We start from the raw sequence: 24447 nt of genomic DNA on the forward strand, positions 1-24447 counted from the left end.
TACCCAATAGAAAGTTCAAGGTAATGATTGTAAAGATGTTCAAAGAACTCGGGAGAAGACTGAATCAACAGAGTGAGAAGTCAGAAGTTTTTAACAAGAGTTAGAAAATATAAAGAAGAACCAGAAAAAGATGAAGAATAAGATAACTGAAATGACAAATACACTAGAAGGAATCAACAGATAAGATGATACAGAGGAATGGATCGGTGAGCTGGAAGATGGAATAGTGGAAATTACTAAAGCTGAACAGAAAAACGAATAAAAAGAAATGAGGACACTTTAAGAGACCTCTGGTACAACATCGTATACTAACATGACACGACAGGGGCTGCACGAGGAAAAGAGGGAGAGAACATATTTGAAGATATTAATAGATGAAAACTTCCCTAACCTGGGAAAGGAAAAAGACACCCAGGTCCAGGAAGCACAGAGAGTCTCAAACAGGATCAACCCAGAGAGGACCACTCCAAGACACATTATAATTAAAATCGCAAAAATTAAAGATAAAGAGAGAATGTTAAAAGCAGCAAGGGAAAAGCAACAAGTTACTACAAGGGAACTCCCATAAGGCTATCAGCTGACTTTTCAGCAGAAACTCTCCAGAATAGAGTGGCATGATACATTTTAAATGATGAAAAGGAAAAACCTGTAACCAATAATACTCTACCTGGCAAGGCTTTCATTCAGATTTGACGGAGGTATCAAAAGTTTTACAGATAAGCAAAAGCTAAAGGAGTTCAGCACCACCAAACCAGTTTTACAAGAAATGTTAAAGGGACTTCTCTAAGTAAAAAAGAAAAGGCCACAACTAAAAAACATGAAAACTACAAAAGGAAAAATCTCATTGGTAAAGCCAAATATACAGTAAAGGTAGTAAAGCCATGTATAAAGCAAGTAGGAAGGTTAACAGATAAAAGTAGTAAAATCATCTATAGCCTCAATAAGTAATTAAGGGATACACAAACTAAGTGATGTAAAATATGATGCCAAAACATTAAACATGAGGCTGGTGGGGGAGGGTGCGGGGGGGGGGCGGTAAAAAGGCTGAGTTGTTAAAATGCATGAACTGAAGAGATCAGTAATTTACAATAATCCATATATATAGATTGCTATGTACAGTGTGGGAAATACAGTCAATAACTACAATAATATCTCTGTATGATAACATATCATAACTAGACTTGTGTGATGATCAGTTTGAAATGTACAGAAATACCAAATCACATTGTGTAATAGGAACTAACATAGTGCTGTAGGTCAACTATACTTCAAAAACAAATAAACAAACAAACTCACAGAAAAAGAGATCAGATTTGTGGTTACCAGAGGCAGGGGGTAGGGCAGAGGGGAAATTAGATGAAGGTGGTCCAAAGGTAGTACAAACTTCCAGTTATAAGATAAATAAGTACTAGGAAATGTAATGTACAACATGATAAATATAATTAACACTGCACTATGTTATAAATGAAAGTTAAGAGAGTAAATCCTAAGAGTTCTCATCACAAGAAAAATTTTTTTCTATCTCTTTAATTTGTTTAATCTATATGAGATGATGGATGTTCGCTAAACTTACTGTGATAATCATTTCATGATGTATGTAAGTCAAATCATTAAGCTGTATGCCTTAAACTTATACAGTGCTGTATGTCAATTATATCTCAATAAAACCAGTAGGAAAAAAAAACAAAAAAATTAAATTAAATTAAATTAAGGTGAGCAAATCCAACCAGCTTGAATCAAGAGAAAAACGAAAAAAGGAAAGAGCACTTAAGTTAGTAATAGAGATTTTTCTTCTCAAAAAACAGACATACAGGACAATTAACCACAAAACATAATCAGTAAACAGCTTTAAAAAGATCCACACACTGGTGGATCAACATACCTAGATTTTCTCGAAGGAGCCAAGTAAGTACAGAATCTCTGTACGGAATAAAATCAGTTTTCTTCTTCTTCTTACTCTATTAAACAGAAAGAAATGGCCTTAGCCTCTCTTAGCATTGTTAGAGAGGAATAATTCACACAAAAGGCAAACCAGTCTAAAATTCCCAAGTAAATTAAATTACAGTAGGATGTCATCACTGTTGAAATTTAACACTCACAGCTTCAGTTCTTCACAATACCCAAAGCTCATCCAATAAATAATTTTTTTATATTTTATTTTTAAAAATTTACAACATACACAGCAGTTTGGAGAGTAGCATAATGAGCTACCACATATCCATCATGCAGCTCCAACCATTATCAATTTTTTGCCAATCACTTTTCAATTATCACTCAAACACTTTTCTACATTTTTTCTTCCTGAATCGTTTTGGAGGAAACTGCAGACCCCATGCCCTTTTATCCCTAAACACTTCAGCAGATAAGGACATTCTCTTACACAGTCACAGTTCAAGGACCAAATTCAGGAAATTTAACACCAGTACAATACTATTATCTAATACCCTGTCTCGTGTAGGGCTCTAAAGCAAATCCAACATTCTACCTAAATATACTTCAGGTACATATCTCTAACAGAGAAGGACTTTATAAAAAAGAAAAAGTAACTATAAGACCATTCTCACACTTAGCAAAATTAACAGTAATTCCTTAATATCATCTAATACCCAATCCTCAAATAATAATTTTTACTTTTGCAGAGGGTCAAGAATGAATCCTGTGTGTTCCAGGTTGGATGTGTAGGAACAACTCATTTAGTTAATGAATTTACTTGGCCAACCACCAAATCAGCAAGTGGGATATTGCATATCTAGTAACTCTTGTATATTAATACACATTTGGTTTCTTTCAAAGGAAATTATGTTCAAAATAAATCCAACCATTAGAATTCGTACTCAAAGTGAAAAGGTCTAAGAAAGTGATGTAATTTGCTAATCCAGAGATTTAAAAAGACTGCAAGATAAAGTTTCTATATTTATCAAGAGTTTACTTGTTTGCTGTACACCTGAAACTAATATAACACTGTAAATCAACTATACTCCAATAAAAATTTAAAAAAAAAATAGTTTACTTGTACTGCTCTCTCCATGTCCCTTCTCATTATCACAGGATAAAGCAAAAAGCACCAATGCGAAGCCAGTGCTGAAATGGAGGAAATTACATCCTCTGAAAGTAAAAAACAATGCAAATGCTTTGTGTATAATAGCTACTCCAATATCTGCTGGCTGACTACTATGTCCTAACAGTTTAAGAAGCTACTAAGGGGACCTAGCGGGATGGGAAAGGGAGGGTAGGAGGGAGACGTAAGAGGGAGGGGATATGGGGATATATGTATACATACAGCTGATTCACTTTGTTATACAGCAGAAACTAACACAATTCTGTAAAGCAATTATACTCCAGTAAAGACGTTAAAAAAAAAAGAAGCTACTAAGGGGAAAGCCAGAGTTCACTGATCAACATTTCCCCAGTAATAGGCAGTTTTATAATCCATTCCTGGTATAATCTGAGGTTACATTAAACTAAGGATGATCTACTTCGTGCTAAAGCATGGGTACTCAGAAAAATAGTACTAAGTAGCTGACTCTGGTTTGTTGAGGAGGAAAGGAAGTAGGCAAGTTGGCACTTGAATTCCATCTCATCATATATGTCCCCTACATCTCATCCCACTCCACCCACAGACATACGTTCCACCAATTACAAAGTCATTTTCCACAGCAGGTGCTATTTCTAAATTACACAGACCTTTAGCGAGAATTAACCATCTCAGTCATTCACAGCCGAGTGTGACTTTCATTCCACTATAAAATTCTTGGGGCCTGAAACCTCAGTTTATCCTTTCCGTTCCCCACTGCACCTAAACGCTCCACTTTGCCTGTGCTTAGTACTGAAAATGCTGCAAGATTTAAAGTATGCCAGTTACAGTGACTGCCAACAGTACTGTAAAAATAAGCAGTGGCAGATTCTAAAATGTTCTATTTTCACTTCTGTCAATTAGACTAAATTAAGAAGTAGTTAAATGAAGAAGCATAAATAGAACTTCAATCTTTTCCACTTGGAAATACCGCAGAATTTTAGCCATTTCTTCTCTATTTGCTCTCATACAAATTAATCTCCTGTTCTCACATCCATAATGTTTTCAAAATAAGTGTTTTCAGTATTTACATAAAAAGCTTTACTTAGATCATTAACCTCTCTAAAAAGAAATACTACTAAGTATGGATGGTAATAATCCTGTTTCTCCCCTCAGCGGAAATAATAATACATCTTAATTCACCAAAACTCATGCCTGTTACATAAAAACTAAAATTTATTTCTGATCTATTACAGTTTATGACACAGATACAAAGTACTAAACTGGGTTTTATAAAACTGATTATAAAAAAATCATTTGCGGGCTTCCCTGGTGGCGCAGTGGTTGAGAGTCCGCCTGCCGATGCAGGGGATGCAGGTTTGTGCCCCGGTCCGGGAAGATCCCACATGCCGCGGAGCGGCTAGGCCCGTGAGCCATGGCCTCTGAGCCTGCGCGTCCGGAGCCTGTGTTCCGCAACGGGAGAGGCCACAATAGTGAGAGGCCCGCGTACCGCAAAAAAAAAAAAATCATTTGCAAAATTTTGTGGCATAGAGCAGTGTGGGATATACATAGAAAACTAGGACTCTTCTTCTGGTTGATATGGGTGTGAACAGATAAGCAAATGGACAAGTTAGAATAATCACTAAATTTTAAGTCTTCATTGTTCTGGAACCCAGATTAGATATGTGAGGAATATCCACACATGTATAATATCAAATAAGAGAGAGATGTCTTAATCTAAGGCAGCTTTACAAAAATAAAAAACAGAAAACAGGGGCTTCTGGTGGCACAGAGGTTACGAATCCGCCTGCCAATGCAGGGGACACGAGTTCGAGCCCTGGCCAGGGAGGATCCCACATGCCACGGAGCACCTAAGCCCGTGCACCACGACTACTGAGCCTGCACTCTAGAGCCCACGAGTCACAACTACTTAAGCCCATGCACCTAGAGCCCGTGCTCTGCAACAAGAGAAGCCACTGCAATGAGAAGCCCATGCACTGCAATGAAGAGTAGCCCCCGCTCGCCGCAACTAGAGAAAGCCCGCGTGAAGCAATGAAGACCCAACGCAGCAAAAAAAAAAATAAAACTAAAAAGAAAAAACAGAAAAAGAGCATTATGTTTTATTAATATTTTTGTAGAAGTAGAGAATACACAAATCTATACATTTAAAAATATTTCAATGCAGACACCGCCTCTATCCCTGATGTTACTCTTGTGATTCAGAACAAACTGTTAAAGTGCTCTATTATTTATGCTAAAGAGTAGTAATAAATTTTAGAATATCTGTGTAGAATTTAAGGAAAAGAAAAATCTATTGTATCTGGATTAATAAGGATGCAAATAATGTGTTTTGTAGATACAGTTAGAAATTTAACTTGATTCTAGAGCCTTCACTTTACGTATAATCAAACGTAGAAAAAAATTTTTTTAATGATTAAATAATCCATGACTTTCCACGGTAGGAAACAAGATAATACAAAGAGGTTTAAAAAATATATACCAATAATTTCAAGAAGCCAGCTGGTTTTTTTTTTTTTTTTTTTTTTTGCGGTACATGGGCCTCTCACTGTTGTGGCCTCTCCCATTGCAGAACACAGGCTCCGGATGTGCAGGCTCAGCAGCCATGGCTCACGGGCCTAGCCGCTCTGTGGCATGTGGGATCTTCCCGGACCGGGGCATGAACCCACGTCCCCTGCATCGGCAGGCGGACTCTCAACCACTGCACCGCCAGGGAAGCCCCCCAGCTATGTTTTAGAATGGTACCCATAAGAAATTTCTTTGATTGCTCTTTAAGAGGTTTATAGGCGACTTCTTCAAGTGACAATCTTATAGATCGATAGGAGAAGCACCATAAGATAACACAATATAGAAGCATCCTCAAATTTCTCTCTTGTTCCCTTATTCATTCTCCAAAGCACATCATGTTCCCTAAATTAATTTTGGTGTGTAGTCTCATGATTCATGGTCACCCTAAACAGTAATTCTAAATTCCAGAGCTAGAAAATAAATAACAAAAAGTTTTTTGAAGGTCCCATTCCTACTTAGGCCTCCATATATCCTGCTGAGGATTTAAAATCATCACAACCGATTATACAGCTAGTTCGTTTCTACCAAGCCCCACCATACCTTGCTGGTGCAATTATCCTACAGATGAAAGCATTTAAAAGAGAATGAAAACACAGGATAAGCCTCCAAATAGAAAATATTTTGTTTAAATTTTAAGTCACAAATTGAATATGACTCCTCAGAGACAAGCAAGAAAACACTTAATTCTTTTTAGGGATTCAAATGAGGTACTAAACTAAATTAAAGCATACAGTACCTAGTAGTTCCTTAGCTTCTAACCTAAATAATGAAGCCCCTTATACAAAAATTGTTTCAGCTTTAGTGTTCCACAGCTAAGGAATAAGAAAAAATAACACTATTTTAAAAAGTATATTATTGGCCCACAAATCAACAGCATTCACCAAGGCCAATTGCTCAAAATACTCTAAAATGTACAGTATCCTATCTAGAAAAGATCATATAGAAAAGAATATGTAATAAATGCTATACTTGGTTTTTATGAGAGATATAAAATAAGGCTCAAATAGTCACACCTTAGGTCTTTGCAAAGACCTAGTTTTAATTCTAGCCTTTACAGATCTACATTTACTTTCATTCTCCTTAATCACTTTTATTTTCAGTACAAAGTCAAAGTGTTATACCCAGTATCTTATCTGAAAAGCTTTAAAAGGAGAAAGGCAAGATTATATAAAAGGACCAAGAGAACATCCTTCATAAGCCACCATAAAATATCGTCAAGTACATGTGTTGAACAAATTTTCTCATGCAATGAAGTATAACACTTACCACCTCTGCCAAGGCTGAAATGACTTTACCCAGAGTTGTAAGAGACTTATTAATATTTGCTCCTTCCTGAAATCAACACCAAACATAAAAGAATTATGATAATTTCTACTATTGCCACATCATATATAACACATAAAATACAATTAACCATATGCTAGCATTATTTGTTTATTTATGACCACAAGTTCTAAAAACCTCCTTTAACCCTCAATCTTTACTCCTCTCCACTTGTTGACATGCCAGGACCACATGCCTAACTCATAGTCCTGAAGTATCGTCAAGATGTCCATGCTCCAAAAACTTACAGATGTAGCCTTCTTCCGACAACTCAATGACATGAGTTTATCTCTAGAAAACATATCTCTAGAAAACTCCATGCTTGTTCTCACATCTAGATCTTGTGTATTCTTTTCCCATTACTGTCCCTTACTTCCATCTAACCAAATTCTGACTGTTCCTCAAAATACAATTCAATTTTCATTAAATATTATCATGTAACATATCTTTGCATTGAAGTTACAGATCAGAAGACAGAAAATTTTTTCTGTAAAATGTTTTGTGGGCCATGTGGTCTCTGCTGCAACTTCTCAACTCTATCACTATAGCACGAAAGCAGCCACAGACAATACACAAATAGATGTAGCTGTGTCCCAATAAAATTTTATTTACAAAAACAGGCAGTGGGCTGGATTTGGCCTACTGGCCATAGTTTGCTGACCTGTGTTATAGAATCTTTTTTTTTTTGGCCGTGCTGCACAGCTTACGGGACCTTAATTCCCCGACCAGGAATTGAACCCGTGCCCTCAGCAGTGAAAGCAAGGAGTCCTAACCACTGGACCACCAGGGAATTCCCAAAGAACATTTATTGACTAGGCTATTTGTTTGGTAAGATAAATACCTTTAATCGAGTCCCTTTGGCACCAGTTGAATCAGCTCGTTCACTTCCCGCTAGATCCACCAAGCTGATTTTACTGACCTGGTAAAGAACAATAACACTGGGGCAATTAAAAAATAAGCAAGGTAGAAGTAGAAAACATTTAGAGGCAAGAAATTAAAAGATTAAGTCATAGAGAACACTAAAAATATTAATTAGACCTCATACGTGGCATAAGAAGACAAACATACTGTAGTCAATTTAAAGAGCATGCAGGGGCTTCCCTGGTGGCACAGTGATTGAGAGTCTGCCTGCCGATGCAGGGGACACGGGTTCGTGCCCCGGTCCGGGAGGGTCCCACATGCCGCGGAGTGGCTGGGCCCGTGAGCCATGGCCACTGAGCCTGCGCATCCGGAGCCCGTGCTCCGCAACGGGAGAGGCCACAACAGTGAGAGGCCTGCGTACCGCAAAAAAATAAAAAATTAAAAAAATAAGGAGCATGCAAAAAAATTTCATGTCAATTATCTTGGTTTAAAAGAAGTAATTTTAGGATAAACACATTTTAAAATGATATGTCATAAAAATGTAAAAAACTCATTAACCCATTAAATGGCATATTAAAAATGAAGCTTCTAACAACTGGAACTCTCACACACTACTGATGGGAATGTACAATTTTACAATCACTTTTGAAAGCAGTTTGGCAGATTCTTAAGAAACTAAATGTACACCTACCGTAAGACTCAACCATCCTACTCCTAGGTATCTTTTGTTGTTGTTTTTTATTCTTTTTTTTTTTAATTCTTTTTTTTTTGGCCACACCGTGTGGCATACAGGATCTTAGTTCGCCGACCAGGGATTGAACCCGCACCCCCTGCAGTAGAAGCGTGGATTCTTAACCACTGGACCACCAGGGAAGTCCCCTACTCCTAGGCATTTACCAAGAGAAACAAAAAACAAGTATGCACACAAAGACCTGTATACAAATGTTCATGGCATCTTCATCTGTAATGACCAAAAACTGTTCATTTAAATGATCATCAATAGATGAGGTAATGCGCAAACTGTGATCTATCTATACAATGGAATACTGATCAGCAATGAAAATGAGTGAACTATGGATACACACAAAAATACAGATGAATCTCTAGATCATTCTGCTAAGCTGAAAGAAGCTGGCAGAAAATAGTACGTACTATATGATTCTATTTATACAAAATTCTGGAGAGTGTTAACTAATCTATAGTGACAGAAATCAAATCAGGGATTGCCTGAGGATGAGAGTGGAAGAGATTACGAAGCGGTATAAGGCAACTTTTGGGAGTAATAGAAATTTTCATTATCTGAATTGTGGTACTGGTTTTACAGGTGTACAGGTAGTCCCCCCTTATCCACCGTTTCACTTTCCACAGTTTCAGTTACCTATGGTCAACGGCAGTCAGAAAATATTAAATGGAAAATTCCAGAAATGAACAATTCACAGGTTTTAAATTGTGTGTCATTCTAAGCAGCATGATAAAATCTCGCTCTATCCCAGTCCATGCCTGGGATGTGATCATCCCTTTGTCCAGCATATCCCAGTCCTTAGTCACTTAGTAGCTGGCTCAGTTACCAGACCAATTGTTGTATCACAGTGCTGGTGTTCAAGTGACCCTTATTTTACTTAATAATGGCCCCAAAGTGCAAGAGTAGTAATGCTGGTAATTCGGATATGCCAAAGAGAAGCCGTAAAGTGCTTCCTTTAAGTGTATGCTGAGGTTGCTCATATCTACGGTAACAATGAATCTTCTATTCATGAAATTGTGAAGAGGGAAAAAGAAATTCATGCTAGTTTTGCTGTTGCACTTCAGGCTGCAAAAGTTATGGCCACAGTGTGTGATAACTGCTTAGTTAAGATGGAAAAGGCACTAAATTTTTACAATAAGAATATTCTGAGAGTGAGAGAGACTACATTCACATATCAATATCACAGTATATTATTGTAATTGTTCTATTTTATTACTGTCATTAATCTCTTACTGTGCCTAATTTATAAATTAAACTTTATCCTAAATATAAATGTATGGGGAAAAAACAGTATATATAAGGTTTTGATACTATCTGCAGTTTCAGGCATTCACTGCAGGTCTTGGAATGTTATCTCCGGCAGATAAAGGGTGGGACTACTGTATATATATCTGATCCAATTTTATACTCTAAATATGTGTTGTTTGTTGCACTTCAATAACACCTCAATAAAGTTGTTTAAAAAAAATTTTTAAAGCTTCAGGAAAGTTTACAGAAAAGTATCCAAATCAGATTATCAAGGAAGCTATGGTTATGGGTTAATGTCATTATTTTTGTAGATTTAACATCAGGGAAGAAAAGAAAAAATTCTTTCACATAGCATGTTCCTTGGTGCCATTCAGACAAATACTGACTACTAAATGACATTAATATAGAACCTCTGGCTAGGCAGTGTCAAGTTATTTGATCACCTATATGAAGAGTGTATTTTGAAAAATAATCTTCAGCTAAAATGAACAAACAATTCACCAACTAAAAGCTGATTTTAGTTTTTAGTGATATCAGCATCACAAAGTACTCAGTTTATAAGGCAAGATCTTTTATAACAGCCAGGACAATAAATCTGACTTCAGATTTAAAAATCCAGCTGCGTGCTACTTGGGAATGTAGGCAGAGTAGAAATCAACATAAGTCTATTATTAATAGTAATAACAATAAAATTAACATTTATTGAGTGGCTACTCTGTGCCAGGCTCTAGTAGATGCACTTACCCTATATTAATATTTACTCCTCTTCACCAATCCTATGAGGTTAGAGAAACTGAGGCACAAAGACTAACTTGCCCAACATAACACTGCAGAAAAATGGCAGAGCTAAGATCTAAAGCAAGCAGTTTAATCCCGAAGTCTACTAAATTTAACCAACCACTGTAGAAAAGGAGAAACTAACAAGCACAGGTATTTGACGAACATCAGAAATGCTGTGCAGTTATTTTTTTCCCAAGAATAAAATACATATTGTCTGCTTAACTGTTTGCTTAAACAGTTTAATTCCACAGTAACATTATCAGAGCTCAAAAAAGTAAAATACACATACCAGAGAAGTTAACAAGGTAATTAAGAGATTCTAGTCAAGAAGAAAAGGAAGGATCTTCTTCCCCATAGAACTGCTTAACTCTATTGCACAGAGCAGTTTTTGAGACTCAAAAGTCTTGGATTGTTTTTTCTTAACCTTATTTTATATCTTGCAATTTCACTCAAGAACCCATGCTCAAAACTGGTTTAGAGTGGAATAAAAATGACTAGTGGAAAGTATAAAATACCCTTCATTAAGTAAAAGGGCAACTTTCTTCCCTTCCACAAAATCAGAAGGTAGCAGGAGGGACTTCTGAAAATCCCCATTCCACACAACTCAAGCCCAGACACTGAAGTTCTCCTACCTTCTCAGTGGAGAGGTTGGTTTCAGTATCATGTTTCTTCTGGGTGAAAACAATGGTAAACACAGCATGGGAACGGCTACTTGTTTCATTCATGTTGGTAGCTGCCACTGTCCTAAAAAAACATAAATGTGACCACATGACAATGGAATCCTTAGATGAATGTTAAAATGACAATAGCCTTCAAATTATAAGCATAATAATCACAAGCGACAGCTTTAAACTTATTCAGATTACAAGATTGTCACTTACACAAAATCGCTCTCAATATACCTTATCTGTGAAATTATCAAGTTACCTGCCAACTCCAAAGGCACCCCATCAGAATCATTCTTCATACTCCAGCTATACCTTTAGAAACCACCAAGGCATTTGATTTTTATTCTTTATTAGGTGCTCAGTTATTCTGGAATCAATTACTACCATAGGCATGTGATAACCAACATTTTACCACAACTTGATGAAAACCTAATAGTAAAACTTAAAGTTCTAACGTGTTTCAGCAGTGCATTGTTTGGACGAGAAGGATACCAAATATGTTGAGGACTCTGCTTCTCTAGCATAGCCAAAGGATCAGAGGACTCCACAGTGAAAGCAACTTTCATAGTTATAAATGTGGTCTCAAATCCTTAACCAGGAACAAAAGGCCTCAAAATATACCAAAGACCTCAGTCATCAGTCTATTTCCTACCATACCTGGCTTTGTTCCCAGCATCCATGAGGTCAGCAATGTCTGTGTAGGAAGTTACTGCCAACTTTGACAGATCCTCCACATATGGGCCAAGAAGTGGATGTTCACGCACACGCAAGTTACCCTTGTTTTTTGGATTCAGCAAGTCTCGTACTCTTTCACAGTAAATTTCCATGTAGCTCACCTAGGAACATATTATTAAAGTGATTTAGAGGACTTGGAAAAAGTTAAAAAGATTTTAAAATCTTTTTATCTTTTCACCTTTTATTAAAAGCTCTACAATTAGAGATCAGTAACCTTTACAATATGAAATAACAATTCCAGTCCCTTTTATTCTATTACCAGTAACATAGATATAACTGAGTAGGTTAGAACCAGCCTTCTGACTTTCTCAGGAAAGAAAAGGGGGTAAACAGGCTCTCTCAGCACACAATAGCTGCTACTTGTCTTAGGCAGAAAAAATATCATTTTTAGTAGTAACTTATCAGTTATTCGTGTTTTGGGTTTTTTTAATGCATGCTGTTGTCAATAATTGGGGATTACAATGAGGTTACTCCAAAAGCTTGGAAACAAGATTTCTATTAGTGTTAAAACCAAGGAACAACATCAATATTCCAGAGCAGGTTAGACAAAAGAGATCTGCGACTCATACTTTAAGTCTGGCCACATTGTGACCAAACATATATCTGTCAGAAGGGGTAAGAGTTGGTTAGTGTGGAACCTGATTGTTTGGGAGGACCTATCCAAGTCCCCTGGGGAAAGGGGAAGCCACAGACAGTACACTTCAGGAATTCTTGTCCCATCAGCAAGAACATTCCTATCATGGAAAGGGATGTATTAGACTATCATTTCTTCATCTGAAGCAACTGAACATTTAATTTGTCTAATCAACTCCTCTCCAATTCCATACTCACCAAAAAAAACAACAGGGTTCCAATAGAGGTCTGCCCACAGGAGGATAATATACCAGTCTTGCTAATGTGAGTGTTCTGGTCAGGGTAATATTTATTCCTCATGGGAAAGTAACAAACCAACATGGTGGTTTCCTAACATCAGTCAGATGAGCTTCACTCAAGAGTCTGGCTTTGAAGGATCTACAAGATCAGACCTCTAAGCAACCAAGGCTCTGAAGTGGGAAAAATTCACCACAGTAAGCCTCATCACAATGCTTCCCTAGGAATAAAACACTTCTGTGTCACTGAGTTGTTCAAGCATACAGTATAACTCCTGCATTCTTCAAGTTTAAATTTCTAGAGAAACATTTTCAGAATATCTGAAATTAAACTGTATCTCCATTCCATTCTCTTTCCGTCTGCTCTGACTATATTTATACTGTATTTTAAAATCAGTTTTTAAAATACTGAAAACCCTCAAAAGATAATTGATCTATTACAAGAATAAAACAACAGGACAACAAATATTCTTCCTTAAAGCAGGTTATCCTACATGAGAAATTGAAATGGCAACTTTAATCATTCTCGTGTACTTAAAACTTGTACATACAATCCTGAATCCCAGGAAGATACTATATTTTCTTGGAAAACTTGCTGTCCCTTTTCACACAGGCATGGTACTAAGAGGACCCAAATAACCTGAGTAAGGTTGATGTGCTCTGTTACTTATTCTCTAATATGCAAATCCATCTAAAGACATCACTACTTCTGAACCAACCATCATAGACCCCACTTGGCAAATTCAATTCCCTGAGCACCATCAGCTTCTAGGCACTTTATAGGCACTTGGCATACATCAGTAAATAAGGATCCCTGCCCTAATGAGCTTATGATTCTAAAAGGGATACTGAAAATAAACAACAAACATAAAAAGTAAGTAAAATATTATAAAGTAGAAATGATGAATACTATAAAAAAAAAAAAAGAACAGAGCAAGAGAGGTCAGGAGTGCTGGGGTAGAGGGCAAGTTGCAAAATTAAATAAGGTGGTCATGGCAAGCCTCATTGAGAGGGTATGATTTGAGCAAAAGACGTGGAGGTGAAAACTTAGTCAAAAAGATACTGGGACTTCCCTGGTGGCAAAGACTCTGAAATCCCAATGTAGGGGGCCCGGGTTCAATCCCTGGTCAGGGAACAAGATCCCACACGCATGCCACAGTTAAGGAGCCTGCTTGCTGAAACTAAGGAGTCTGCCTGTCGCAACTAAGACCCGGCGCAACTAAATAAATAAATATTAAAAAGAAAAAAAAAAAGACATCCAGGAAAGAAAATTTCAGGCCAAAAGAAATGTAAATGAAAAGGCACTGAGGTAGGAATGTTCCTGGTGTATTCCAGAAACAGCAAAAAAAAAAAAGAAGGCCAGTGTGGCTGCAGCAGAGTAAATAAGGGAGAGAGGCAGGAGAGGAGGTAGAGGTCCCACCAATGTGAAGAACAACAAAGTTGTTGTTCACATTGGGATTAGGGATACACTGTGCACTCCAAATAAGCCTGTGAACTCTGAATAATATGAAAGAAAATGGCAGCTTCTTTTATTACCTATAAGCTCAAAAACTTCAATCACATTGTCACTCTCCCTATCCTTTGAATTTATTTAAAATTTATGATATTTTAATAAGAATGATTAATAAAGATCTACTGATTTTCATTTGCTATACATTTAATATTCAAAAAAGAATAGTTATAGGATGAGACAAGCTATTCAGAGAATTCATTTTAACAAAACATATTTTTAGAGCAGCACATTCCCCCTTTTGGTGCATCATAGTTACCAGGCAGAATTCTTTGAAATTTATACAACACTTTAAAGGTAAAGAAAAAACCCAAAGCAGCTAAGTGGATCAACTAAGAATTGCATAAGACCTATAGAAAGTCACAACATATACATTTTTAAAAATCTAGAAGTCACTTAAAAAACAGACTGATTTCTCAAAACAACAAGCTCATGTTAACAGAATGTTTTAATAACTTCAGCTACTATGAAACTGAATACCAAAAATGCGGATGTGTAAAACAACAGCTTCATAAAGCACTTGTACAAAAAAGTGGAAATGTTTATCAAATAAACTAACATATATAAATGTAATTCTACAGACCTCTTCTCAAAAGAACTAGGGTATATACACTGAATGGAGAATAACTTTCCAAGATTGTAAACAATTACAAAGGGGAGAAGAGGAGAAGAGATTTGATTACATATATTTTAAAAACTTATGCCTGTCAAAAGTCATTATTAATAATATTAAAGGGGGAAGAGTTCATGCAAATGAATAACAAAAACATTGCAATCCCAAAATATAAACAGGCATATACATAATTTACAAGATGTTCAATCACACTGCTAATCAAAGAAATTCTAATTTTAAGAGTGAGAAAATTTCCCTTATTAAATTGGCAAAGATTAAAAAATAAAATTACTAAACGTTGACGAGGACACAGTGGGTGCTTACACCCTCCTGATGGAACAGAAAATTGGTATAGCCTTTCAAAAGGCCATTTGGCAATTCAAATGTACCATCTGACAACCAACATACATAAGAAGGAAATAACTGAAAATAAAGCCACAAACTTATGAACAAGGATTTAATTGCAACATTCTTCATTATAACCAAAACTTAGAAATAGCCTCAAAGTACAGAATTGGGGCAATGGTTAAGTGATCTATAGCTCAGTCATAATTAGGAACCATTTAAAAGTAGCATTTGAGAGAATGGAGCACAGAGGACTCTGTTTTTAATCCACAGTTTTACGCACCTCTACAGAGTAAGACATTTCTTCGTTACAGTTGTCATTGATTTTCTCAAATAGTTCTTCACATAACTGTAGAAACAGAATGAGAGGCACGAAGAGCATAAATCAGAAGTACTACATTACCCATGCGTGCTAAAGGGATTAGCGAGATCCCCTTTCTCTTTTTTTCTCTAAATATTAATGGCATCAACATCAAAGGTAAACGCTTTGAATGAAATAAAAGGAAAGTTTTTAATACATTCTTCTCATCTAATCCCTATTGTCCCTCAACAGTATCACCTCAATAATGTTTCCTTAGAAAGAAAGCCACATATAGGGGAAGAGAAGGGATTATGTCTCTTCTATTGTTATGTCATTGATTTTACTTCATGTGAATTCAACTCTTCATATTATACTAGAATTAACTGTGACTCAACTATCAGTATTATAATTGTAGGAGTAAAACTACTATTAAACTGTATTTTGCACACTTATTTATCATGACATAAATTGTATTATATGTTCTGTTACTATATACATTGTAAATTCATACATATATGCATAGAGAGAATATACACTATTTGAAAAGAGTAATAAATAAAGGTATTTTTGAGAATAATTTTGACTCTATAAATTTTTCCCCTTTACCTCTGCCTTAAGATTCCAATCCCTTTTATGAGAGGCTGTTCCATTACACAGTGACATTTCTAACAGAAAACAATTTTTCTAGATCAGGAAAATTATAAAATTTCACTCTCCCTATCCTTTGAATTTATTTAAAATACGTGATGTTTTGAATAAGAATAATTAAGAAAAATCCACTGAATTTTCGTTTGCTATATATTTAGTATTAAGGCAATCAATATACATTTGAAAAATGAACTATATGTTCATGAATCTCTAGAAGTCTAAATAGAATTTAAGATGGATTTTAAGTAGCAGTTTCTAAAACATAAGTCTTCGTAAAAATTCATGCTTTGACATTAAAACAAAATATTCAAAAATTCTACCAGAAAAGAGATACATATGTAACTATACAAGAATTCCAATAACAAATAAATTAAAGGAAATAGAAGGATTATTTAATATTACTTGCTATATCTACAAACAATTATTTTATTGTCAAAGAAGTTAATACATAGTAGTAAAAGCAAAGACTTAGACCTGTGCTTGGCACATTATGAGTGCTACCTTTAATGTTTCCTCTAATTAGCATTATAATTATTACCATTACTATACACAAAGAAGGACAATTCCCAAATATATGTCTTAATACAGACATTACCTTTTACGTTAAAAAAAAAAATAGGGACTTCCCTGGTGGTCCAGGGGGTGAGACTCTGTGCTCCCAATGCAGGGGGCCTGGGTTCAATCCCTGATTGGGGAACTAGATACGCATGCATTACGCAAATAAGAAGTCCGCGTACTGCAGCTAAAGATCCTTGCGTGCCGCAACTAAGACCTGGCACAGCCAAAATTTTAAAAAATATATTTGAGTGTGTGTGTGTGTGTGCGCGTGCATGCTAGTATGTTCATTTTTTCTGAAAATGTCCTAATCTTTATTAATAATAAGCATTTCAATTATATAGCTGAATTTAAAATTATAATCCAATAATCCATTCAAAAAAGTAGATACTGCTCCCTTATATATTTTATTTTCAGAATACAGCAATGGCCACATTAGGCCTATAGTAAAAGAACACTTTAAAATTAATCCCAAATATCATTAATAAAAGCAAACCATGTTCCTGTTACTAGCAAAAGAAGTTCTTCTTAAATGTACCTGTGTCATGACTTTTCTCCATTCCCAAACAATACAGAATCAAAAGACTAACTGCTCTTAAAAAAGAAAAAAACCTCAGACTGTTCAAGCTTTAAGTGATAGAATTAATTTAACAAGATAAAAGGAAAGGCAATCAAATAAGGCAATCAAAAAACAAAAACATATTCTTAAGAGGTGATCTATATATGAACTTGGGAAAAAAAATCAGACCAACAACACTCACCAGGTGTCCCCAGGATTCAGAACAGAGCCTGACACATACTATCACTTTTTAAAGAAGCTGATAACATTGTTCAAAAGATAAAGTAACATGGCATTGGATATACAGCAAAACCTTTACAAAAAGTCAACTTTCCCACCTTTAAAAACAGACATGAATACATATCAGTCTTTTCCATCAGACTGTTAGCTCCTCTCAGGGAAAGAGATTTATCTTTGTGCCTCGCATACAATAGTCCCTGAATAAATGTTTGCTAATAAAAATAATTGTTAATGCAATTGAGGACTAAGAGTAATAATGAACAGAGGTTTTTCATTCTTGTTTTTTTGTTTTTTACCTGTGGAATGATGCCAGCCTGGCTTTCTTCTTGTTTACCCATCATTGTATAAGACTTCCCAGCACCAGTCTGCCCATAGGCAAAAATACAGACATTATATCCTTCAAAGGCATGTAAGAGCATTTCCTTTCCAATATCATTGTACACACGGTTTTGAGATGCAAAACAGGGATCTTCGGGCTGTAAGGATTAAAAGGAAAAATAAATGGCATTTTATTCATATTGTTTCCTATGCTTATTTGATTACTTCTATAATAAATAAAAGTGTTTGAAATCAGAATAATCATCTAAAATATATTTTTAAGTCCCCCCTACATATAGTTTATTTTTCCCATTAAATGCACACACACAGAGGCACTATTAGAGACATCCAGGCCAGCCATACATAAAAATATCTACATGAAATTATCTGACATGATTACACTTCATTTTACATAACCTTGAAAGTATTACTCTTCCATTCACAGGGAGCTCCAAGAAAATTTTAAGTGGAAAATGGGGCTGAAAGATCAAAGATCAAGTCCACATACAAAAATATTTCTTTTAATTCGCTCCAGGTGGTGTGGCTATTTCTCAATAAACACAGCTTTCAGTGAAGAATGTTTTCCATCCCCTTTCACAGGCTCTTCCCTTGGCAATTAGGCTTTGCAATAGTTTAAAACATCTCCTACTCTAACACAAAATAGGAAAAAAAGAACAAAAATGCGTAACAAAGAGATGCAGAAGCAAACTCTAGTTTAGGAACAATCCCTAGAAGCCAGCAAGATATGGGATCCTATAATGAGTAAGGGGATACTGCAAAGGGTCTTACTCTTCATTTCCCTAGATGTTGGTAATCTTTGCTTTCCCTGTGGACCTGGAGGCTCTTTCAAAAGGTTTAAAACCCACACTGTTCTACCACGCTGCACCATGAGTACACTCACCGAGGTGTGAGACCAGTAGGAGTAGTCAAAGCTGAAGGACTTTGGAGCTTCCTTTGGGTTCTTTGGGTTAATAATACCTAGAGGATGAAAATGTTTTGATTTTATAAGTGACTCAGTTAAATGTTTTTTAGTTCAGCATGATGTTATACTGTAAACTCAAAACATCCATATCAGTAAATTCATACTACTGAATCTGAATTGGGCAATTGAAAAACAAAAATAACACATTTTTAATAGGTAGGATCTATATCGAGAATTTGAAAAGAATCAGACCAACAACATTCACTAGATGCCACCAGAATTTACAACAGAGCTTGGAACATAGTAGGTGCTCAGTAAATGTCTTGTGACTGAATCCTAGGTAAGTTAGCAGACAAAATTTGGAAATGGACCATGTTACTATTTCAAGGTGCTTCATAAGGCTTGAAATATTTCAATATATCAGAAATAAAAATTAGAAAATTACTGAATTAATCCAACCACTATTTAAAACAAACACTTTTTAAAGATCCTATCATCTACTTAAGAAAAGCATTTAGGGGCTTCCCTGGTGGTGCAGTGGGTGAGAGTCTGCCTGCCGATGCGGGGGACACGGGTTCGTGCCCCGGTCCGGGAAGATCCACATGCTGCGGAGCAGCTGGGCCCGTGAGCCATGGCCGCTGAGCTTGCGCGCCCAGAGCCTGTGCTCCGCAACGGGAGAGGCCACAGCAGTGAGAGGCCCGCGTACCGCAAAAAAAAAAAAAAAAAAAAAAAAAAAAGGAAGGATAGTTTTTGTGAAATCCACAATTGATAATAACTAATACGTAAGTTACTAGATATATGTATATACGTGTGTATATGTGTGTGCATGTATACACTAGAAACACAGACCTCTAAATCATCTGTAGAATGTCATAAACAGTAAAATTACTTTTGACTGAAAAGTATGAAGCCTCACTGTCCATATTAAAAGTGATTTCTCGGGACTTCCCTGGCGGTCCAGTGGTTAGGACTCCGTGCTTCCACCGCAGGGGCACGGGTTCGACCCCTGGTCGGGGAACTAAGATCCCGCATGCCACACGACATGGCCAAAAAATAAATAAAATTGTTTTTAAAAAGTGATTTCTCATATGATTAACCCAGTCACATACTTCAGGGACTGACTGAATGCTGAGGCTTGGCCTCTCTTCCTCCCTCACACACACAAAGCTTTAGCACCTCATATTTCACACAGAATAGAATCGTTGTAACATGTGGTCATGAAATCGCCTCAAAGCCCAGACCAACCAATCCACTTCTCTAAGGCAGGGCCACATCCCAAGCTATCTGAGATCAGGATTAAAAAATAAATCTGCCCCGGGCAGCTGTTGCTCAGGATACAAATAGCAACAGTTGCTACGGTGCTTAGCTCTCTCTCACTGGATTCCACGGGGTATGGCCACACCTATGTTCCAACCTCAAATGCTGACAGAGTATTAACAAGGCTCACACAGCACATAATCATGTGACAAGGAGACATGGTTCTAGAAAGAACATCTCCCCACACACAAATGGTAGCCTAAGCAAAGAAGTACACTTCTGAACAAAAGGCACTACCTACAAGATTTAAATAATAGCCAACATTCATGGAGCACTTACTCTGAGCTCTAAGTACTTTCTGTGCACAAACCTGTTTAATCCTCCCAACCACTCAATACGGCAGATGTTTTATTATCCCCATTTTATAAAGAAATCATCAAAAAGAGGTTAAGTAACTTACCCAAGGCTACAGAGCTAGCTAGTGGCGATTCAGGATGTGAGTTTGGAGTGTCTAGTTCCTGAGCCCAGTCACCCAACAATTAAATACTCCCTATATGCGGCGATCACCAAGGCAAACACGGTAAGGCATTTCTATGCATATGCATACATATGTGCATGTAAATGCACATTTATGACCACTGCCCCCCAAAACTGTATCACAGGCATTGCTCAGAACTCTCCTTACAACATCTGAAACTAGGAACTATGAGAATTATAGTTCCTAAAAGATGAAAGACCACACACAAACTCTACTAAGAAAACAGAAATTAGTGTCATACTTCGTGAACCAGATTCCAGGTTTCAGTGGCTCAGCAATGAGGACAATAACAATATATAGGGTATGACCTCTGAAGTAGACTTCATCACTCGAAACCACGGTTAAAATAAACACTTTCTAACCTTTAGGAAATCCGCTATCATAAAACTTTTAAGCCGCATTTCATTAAATCTTTAGCTACTCACTGGTAGTACCAATTCTGCCAAGAACGATTTAAGAAAGGGCAAGTTTTCAGATCCTACTCCTTTGTTCCCTTTTCTCTAGTAAAGGAAAAGAAAAACTATGCCAGCGAGTAACTTCCTTGATTCACACGAAATCCTTTTCCTCTTCCTCAATATACCCTTCTCCCAGATCTTTGAAACTTCTGAAACTAATAAATTTTCCTAACTTCCATCTTCAAAACCAAGCTGCTTTTTATTTTTATCTATTTTTTTCTTTCCAGCTATTATTCATTCCACTCAGCACATGGATGCATGAATTCATTTAACAAACTTTTTTGGGGCACATTTGCTGTGTATTAAGTGTTAGATATACAAAGAAAGATACCACCTTTTTTCTTTTTTATTGAAGTAACATTGGTATATAACGTTAGATAACTTTCATGTGTACAACATTATATTTCTACTTCTGTATACACGATACCAAATTGCCTTTTAAATAACTGCCTCCAGGCAACAAAAATATCTTTAACATAAATAAGTAAATCAAAATATAATTTTAAAGAGCCACTTATATAAGTTATGTGAAACAAGATGAAATTTACCCACAATATTTAAAAGATTTTCATTCCTAAATGAAAGATATTTATATTAAAGACACCTTGGAAAAATGCAAAATTCAATATTCTTGTTACCAGACTTGGGGGGGAAAGGTGTAAGCAGAAAGACTCAGAAGGTATGGGTCATTTCTATACGTTAGAATGGGTGGCAGTTACAGAGTTGTTTTATATTATTCTTTACATTTACATATACATTGTATTATCTTGACTATTTTAAATATTTACTAGCAAAAATTTTTTTAAACTCAAAAACTCTGCAAAGGAAAAAAACTTATAAGGATAAAATATTAATGACAGCGCTTGAGCACATCAGAAGCCCATGAACTCCACTATTACTTGCATGGACAAGGAATTAATATTTTCATATGTGCGAAAGGATTTTTCTTTCTGAATAACAGCTGTGATCTCACTTCCTTTAACCCAACTAAGAAACAGGATGTTTCCAACCATTAATAAAAATGGGGAGGGGGGAGAGAGAACATGTAATAGAAAGGGTATAGGATTTGGAAACAAAGGACCAGCATCAGTAAGAACAATTAAGAAATATATTTAGATTTAGGGAATTCCCTGATGGTCCAGTGGTTAGGACTCTGAGCTTTCACTGCTGAGGACCCAGGTTCAATCCCTGGTTGGGAACTAAGATCCCAGAAGGCACACAGCGCAACCAAAAAATATATATATAGACAGATAGATAGATAGATAGATATAGATATATATAGATTTAGATTTTTCTGTGACCTTGGGTATTGCTACACTTTTGTGTCCCCTCTAAAACTGAGGTAAGGGACTTCCCTGATGGTCCAGTGATTAAGACTCTGCGCTCCCAATGCAGGGGGCCCGGGTTCGATCCGTGGTCAGGGAACTAGATCCCGCATGCCACAACTAAGAGCTCGCATGCCGCAACTAAAAGATCCCGCATGCGGCAATGAAGATCCTGCGTGCCGCAACTAAGACCCAGCCAAACAAATAAATAGTTAAAAATAAAACTGAGGTAATACCTAGTTCACAGGATTAAATGAGTAAGGCACTATACAAATGTTAATTTTCAAAAACACGTATTTTATCTTGTTTTAAATTCCCCCAATGTTTGGTGGGTATGATAACCATATTCCGTGGTTTTTAAACCAAAGCAAGGAAAGTTCACTGATAAAATAAGCTAAAGCATAAGAATTCTACTTCTTGGCAAGAGTCAAAATACTACATTGGAGTCCTTTAGATGTGCCATCAAATCTCCGGTGCTCCTACCACATTAAAAATCCCTTCAGTACACGGACCATGTCTTACGGACCCTCTACACTGCCCTACACCAAACAGGCACTCAGATGAATGTGCTCCACAGGTCATGTGCAATTTTAATTTCATTAAATCTTGTACCATTTTCAGGAACCTAAAAGGAAAAACCAAAACAGTATATACCTATGCAATATATACATAAAATACCAGTAAATTTTATTAACTTTCACAGTAAGAATATAGAGAGAATTCTATCACCGAAAAGACTGGGCAATATTTAACACAGTGATTCTTGTATCAAAGTCAACTGAGCTAAAACACAGTGTGCAGGACTTCTAATTTGTCTCCCAGAAAGCATGCACATATGAATGGAATTCTAGTAATTAATGAATATGTTCAACATATAAACCATATTTTCACCACTGTAAAAGCTATTACAAACATTTATGCCTCCCAGGGTCAAGTGTTATCAGTGGACAGAGTTTGTCTCAGACAAATCAACACTTTTTCTTCAAGGAATGGACTCCTGGCATATCTGAGGACTAGTCAGAACATAACTCTATTTTAAGTGCTGTATACTTCATAGTGCTTTATTTCCTATAAAAATCATCATTTCATGCCACTTTTCAAGACCCCTTTTAAACTCCTTCTGCACCTGAGGCCTCTTCTTCTATCAAGATTTCTCTGGACACACAGTACACTCCACATCTGGACCCACCTCCACCAGCAATTCTCCACATCTGATCTACATTGTCAGTTCTACTTTCAAAATGTATCCAGAATCCCATGACTTCTCACCACCACCATCAGTACCACCCTGGTCAACTCACCATCTCTCTCGCCTGGACGACTGCAATACCTACTAACTGGGCTCCCCACTTTTCCCCTGAGCCCCTGAAAAGTCTCATCTCCACACTGTAGATAATGACCCTTCTCAGACGTAATCCGGATCACCTCCACGGCAAACCTCCAGTGAACCTTCCGATAATACACTGAACAAAACTCCACTCCCTCTGTGACCTCCTCTCCAAAGGTTCAATCTTTACTCTGATCCCACTGGCCTTCTTACTGAAGACACATTCTCATTTCAGGGTCTTTGTACTTACTGCTCTGCTGGGAATGCTTTCTCCCAGGTATCTGACTCGCCCACTCCTTAATTTCATACAGTTCTCTATTCAAACATCACCTTATCAGACAGCCCTTTTCTGACCATTTAATTTAAATCAGCATTCACTTCACTCTCCATCCTCTTACCCTGCCTTATTTTTCTTCATTGCTCTCATGACCACCTGACTTATTATATGAGTCACTAGAATGTAAGTTCCATGAGACCAGAACTTCTGTTTCGTTCACGGTTCTATCCCCTAGCTCCCAGGACAGTGCCTGACATACAGTAGATACTCAATATATACCAAAAAAACTAATGAATATGTTAGTTTCATCTTTCCTTACAGACTGTCCCTTCTCTGTGGCTGGAAACCATGACCCCTCTTTCTATATCACTCATGGTACTGACTTCATAAGTAGGTGACACTTATTTGTGAACTGGAATGTAGCTCTCTCAA

At 36.7% G+C, this 24447-nt stretch overlaps 1 protein-coding gene across 3 annotated transcripts in view; it reads right to left on the reverse strand.

Annotated features, from left to right (window-relative positions):
* KIF1B (kinesin family member 1B) overlaps nt 1-24447 on the reverse strand; it is a 147536-nt gene that overhangs the window by 91004 nt on the left and 32085 nt on the right. For all 3 annotated transcript variants that reach the window (XM_082833169.1, XM_082833171.1, XM_082833170.1), the window contains exons 3-10: nt 18816-18892; nt 17893-18072; nt 15577-15642; nt 11879-12057; nt 11186-11297; nt 7764-7841; nt 6866-6931; nt 1883-1958 (exon numbers count right to left, since the gene is read on the reverse strand). In XM_082833169.1, the coding sequence (XP_082689295.1) occupies nt 1883-1958; nt 6866-6931; nt 7764-7841; nt 11186-11297; nt 11879-12057; nt 15577-15642; nt 17893-18072; nt 18816-18892 (834 nt within the window). The remainder of the gene's footprint in view (nt 1-1882; nt 1959-6865; nt 6932-7763; nt 7842-11185; nt 11298-11878; nt 12058-15576; nt 15643-17892; nt 18073-18815; nt 18893-24447) is intronic.

Source organism: Leucopleurus acutus (genome assembly GCF_964270905.1).
Source record: "Leucopleurus acutus genome assembly, chromosome: 2".
NCBI lineage: Eukaryota > Metazoa > Chordata > Mammalia > Artiodactyla > Delphinidae > Leucopleurus > Leucopleurus acutus.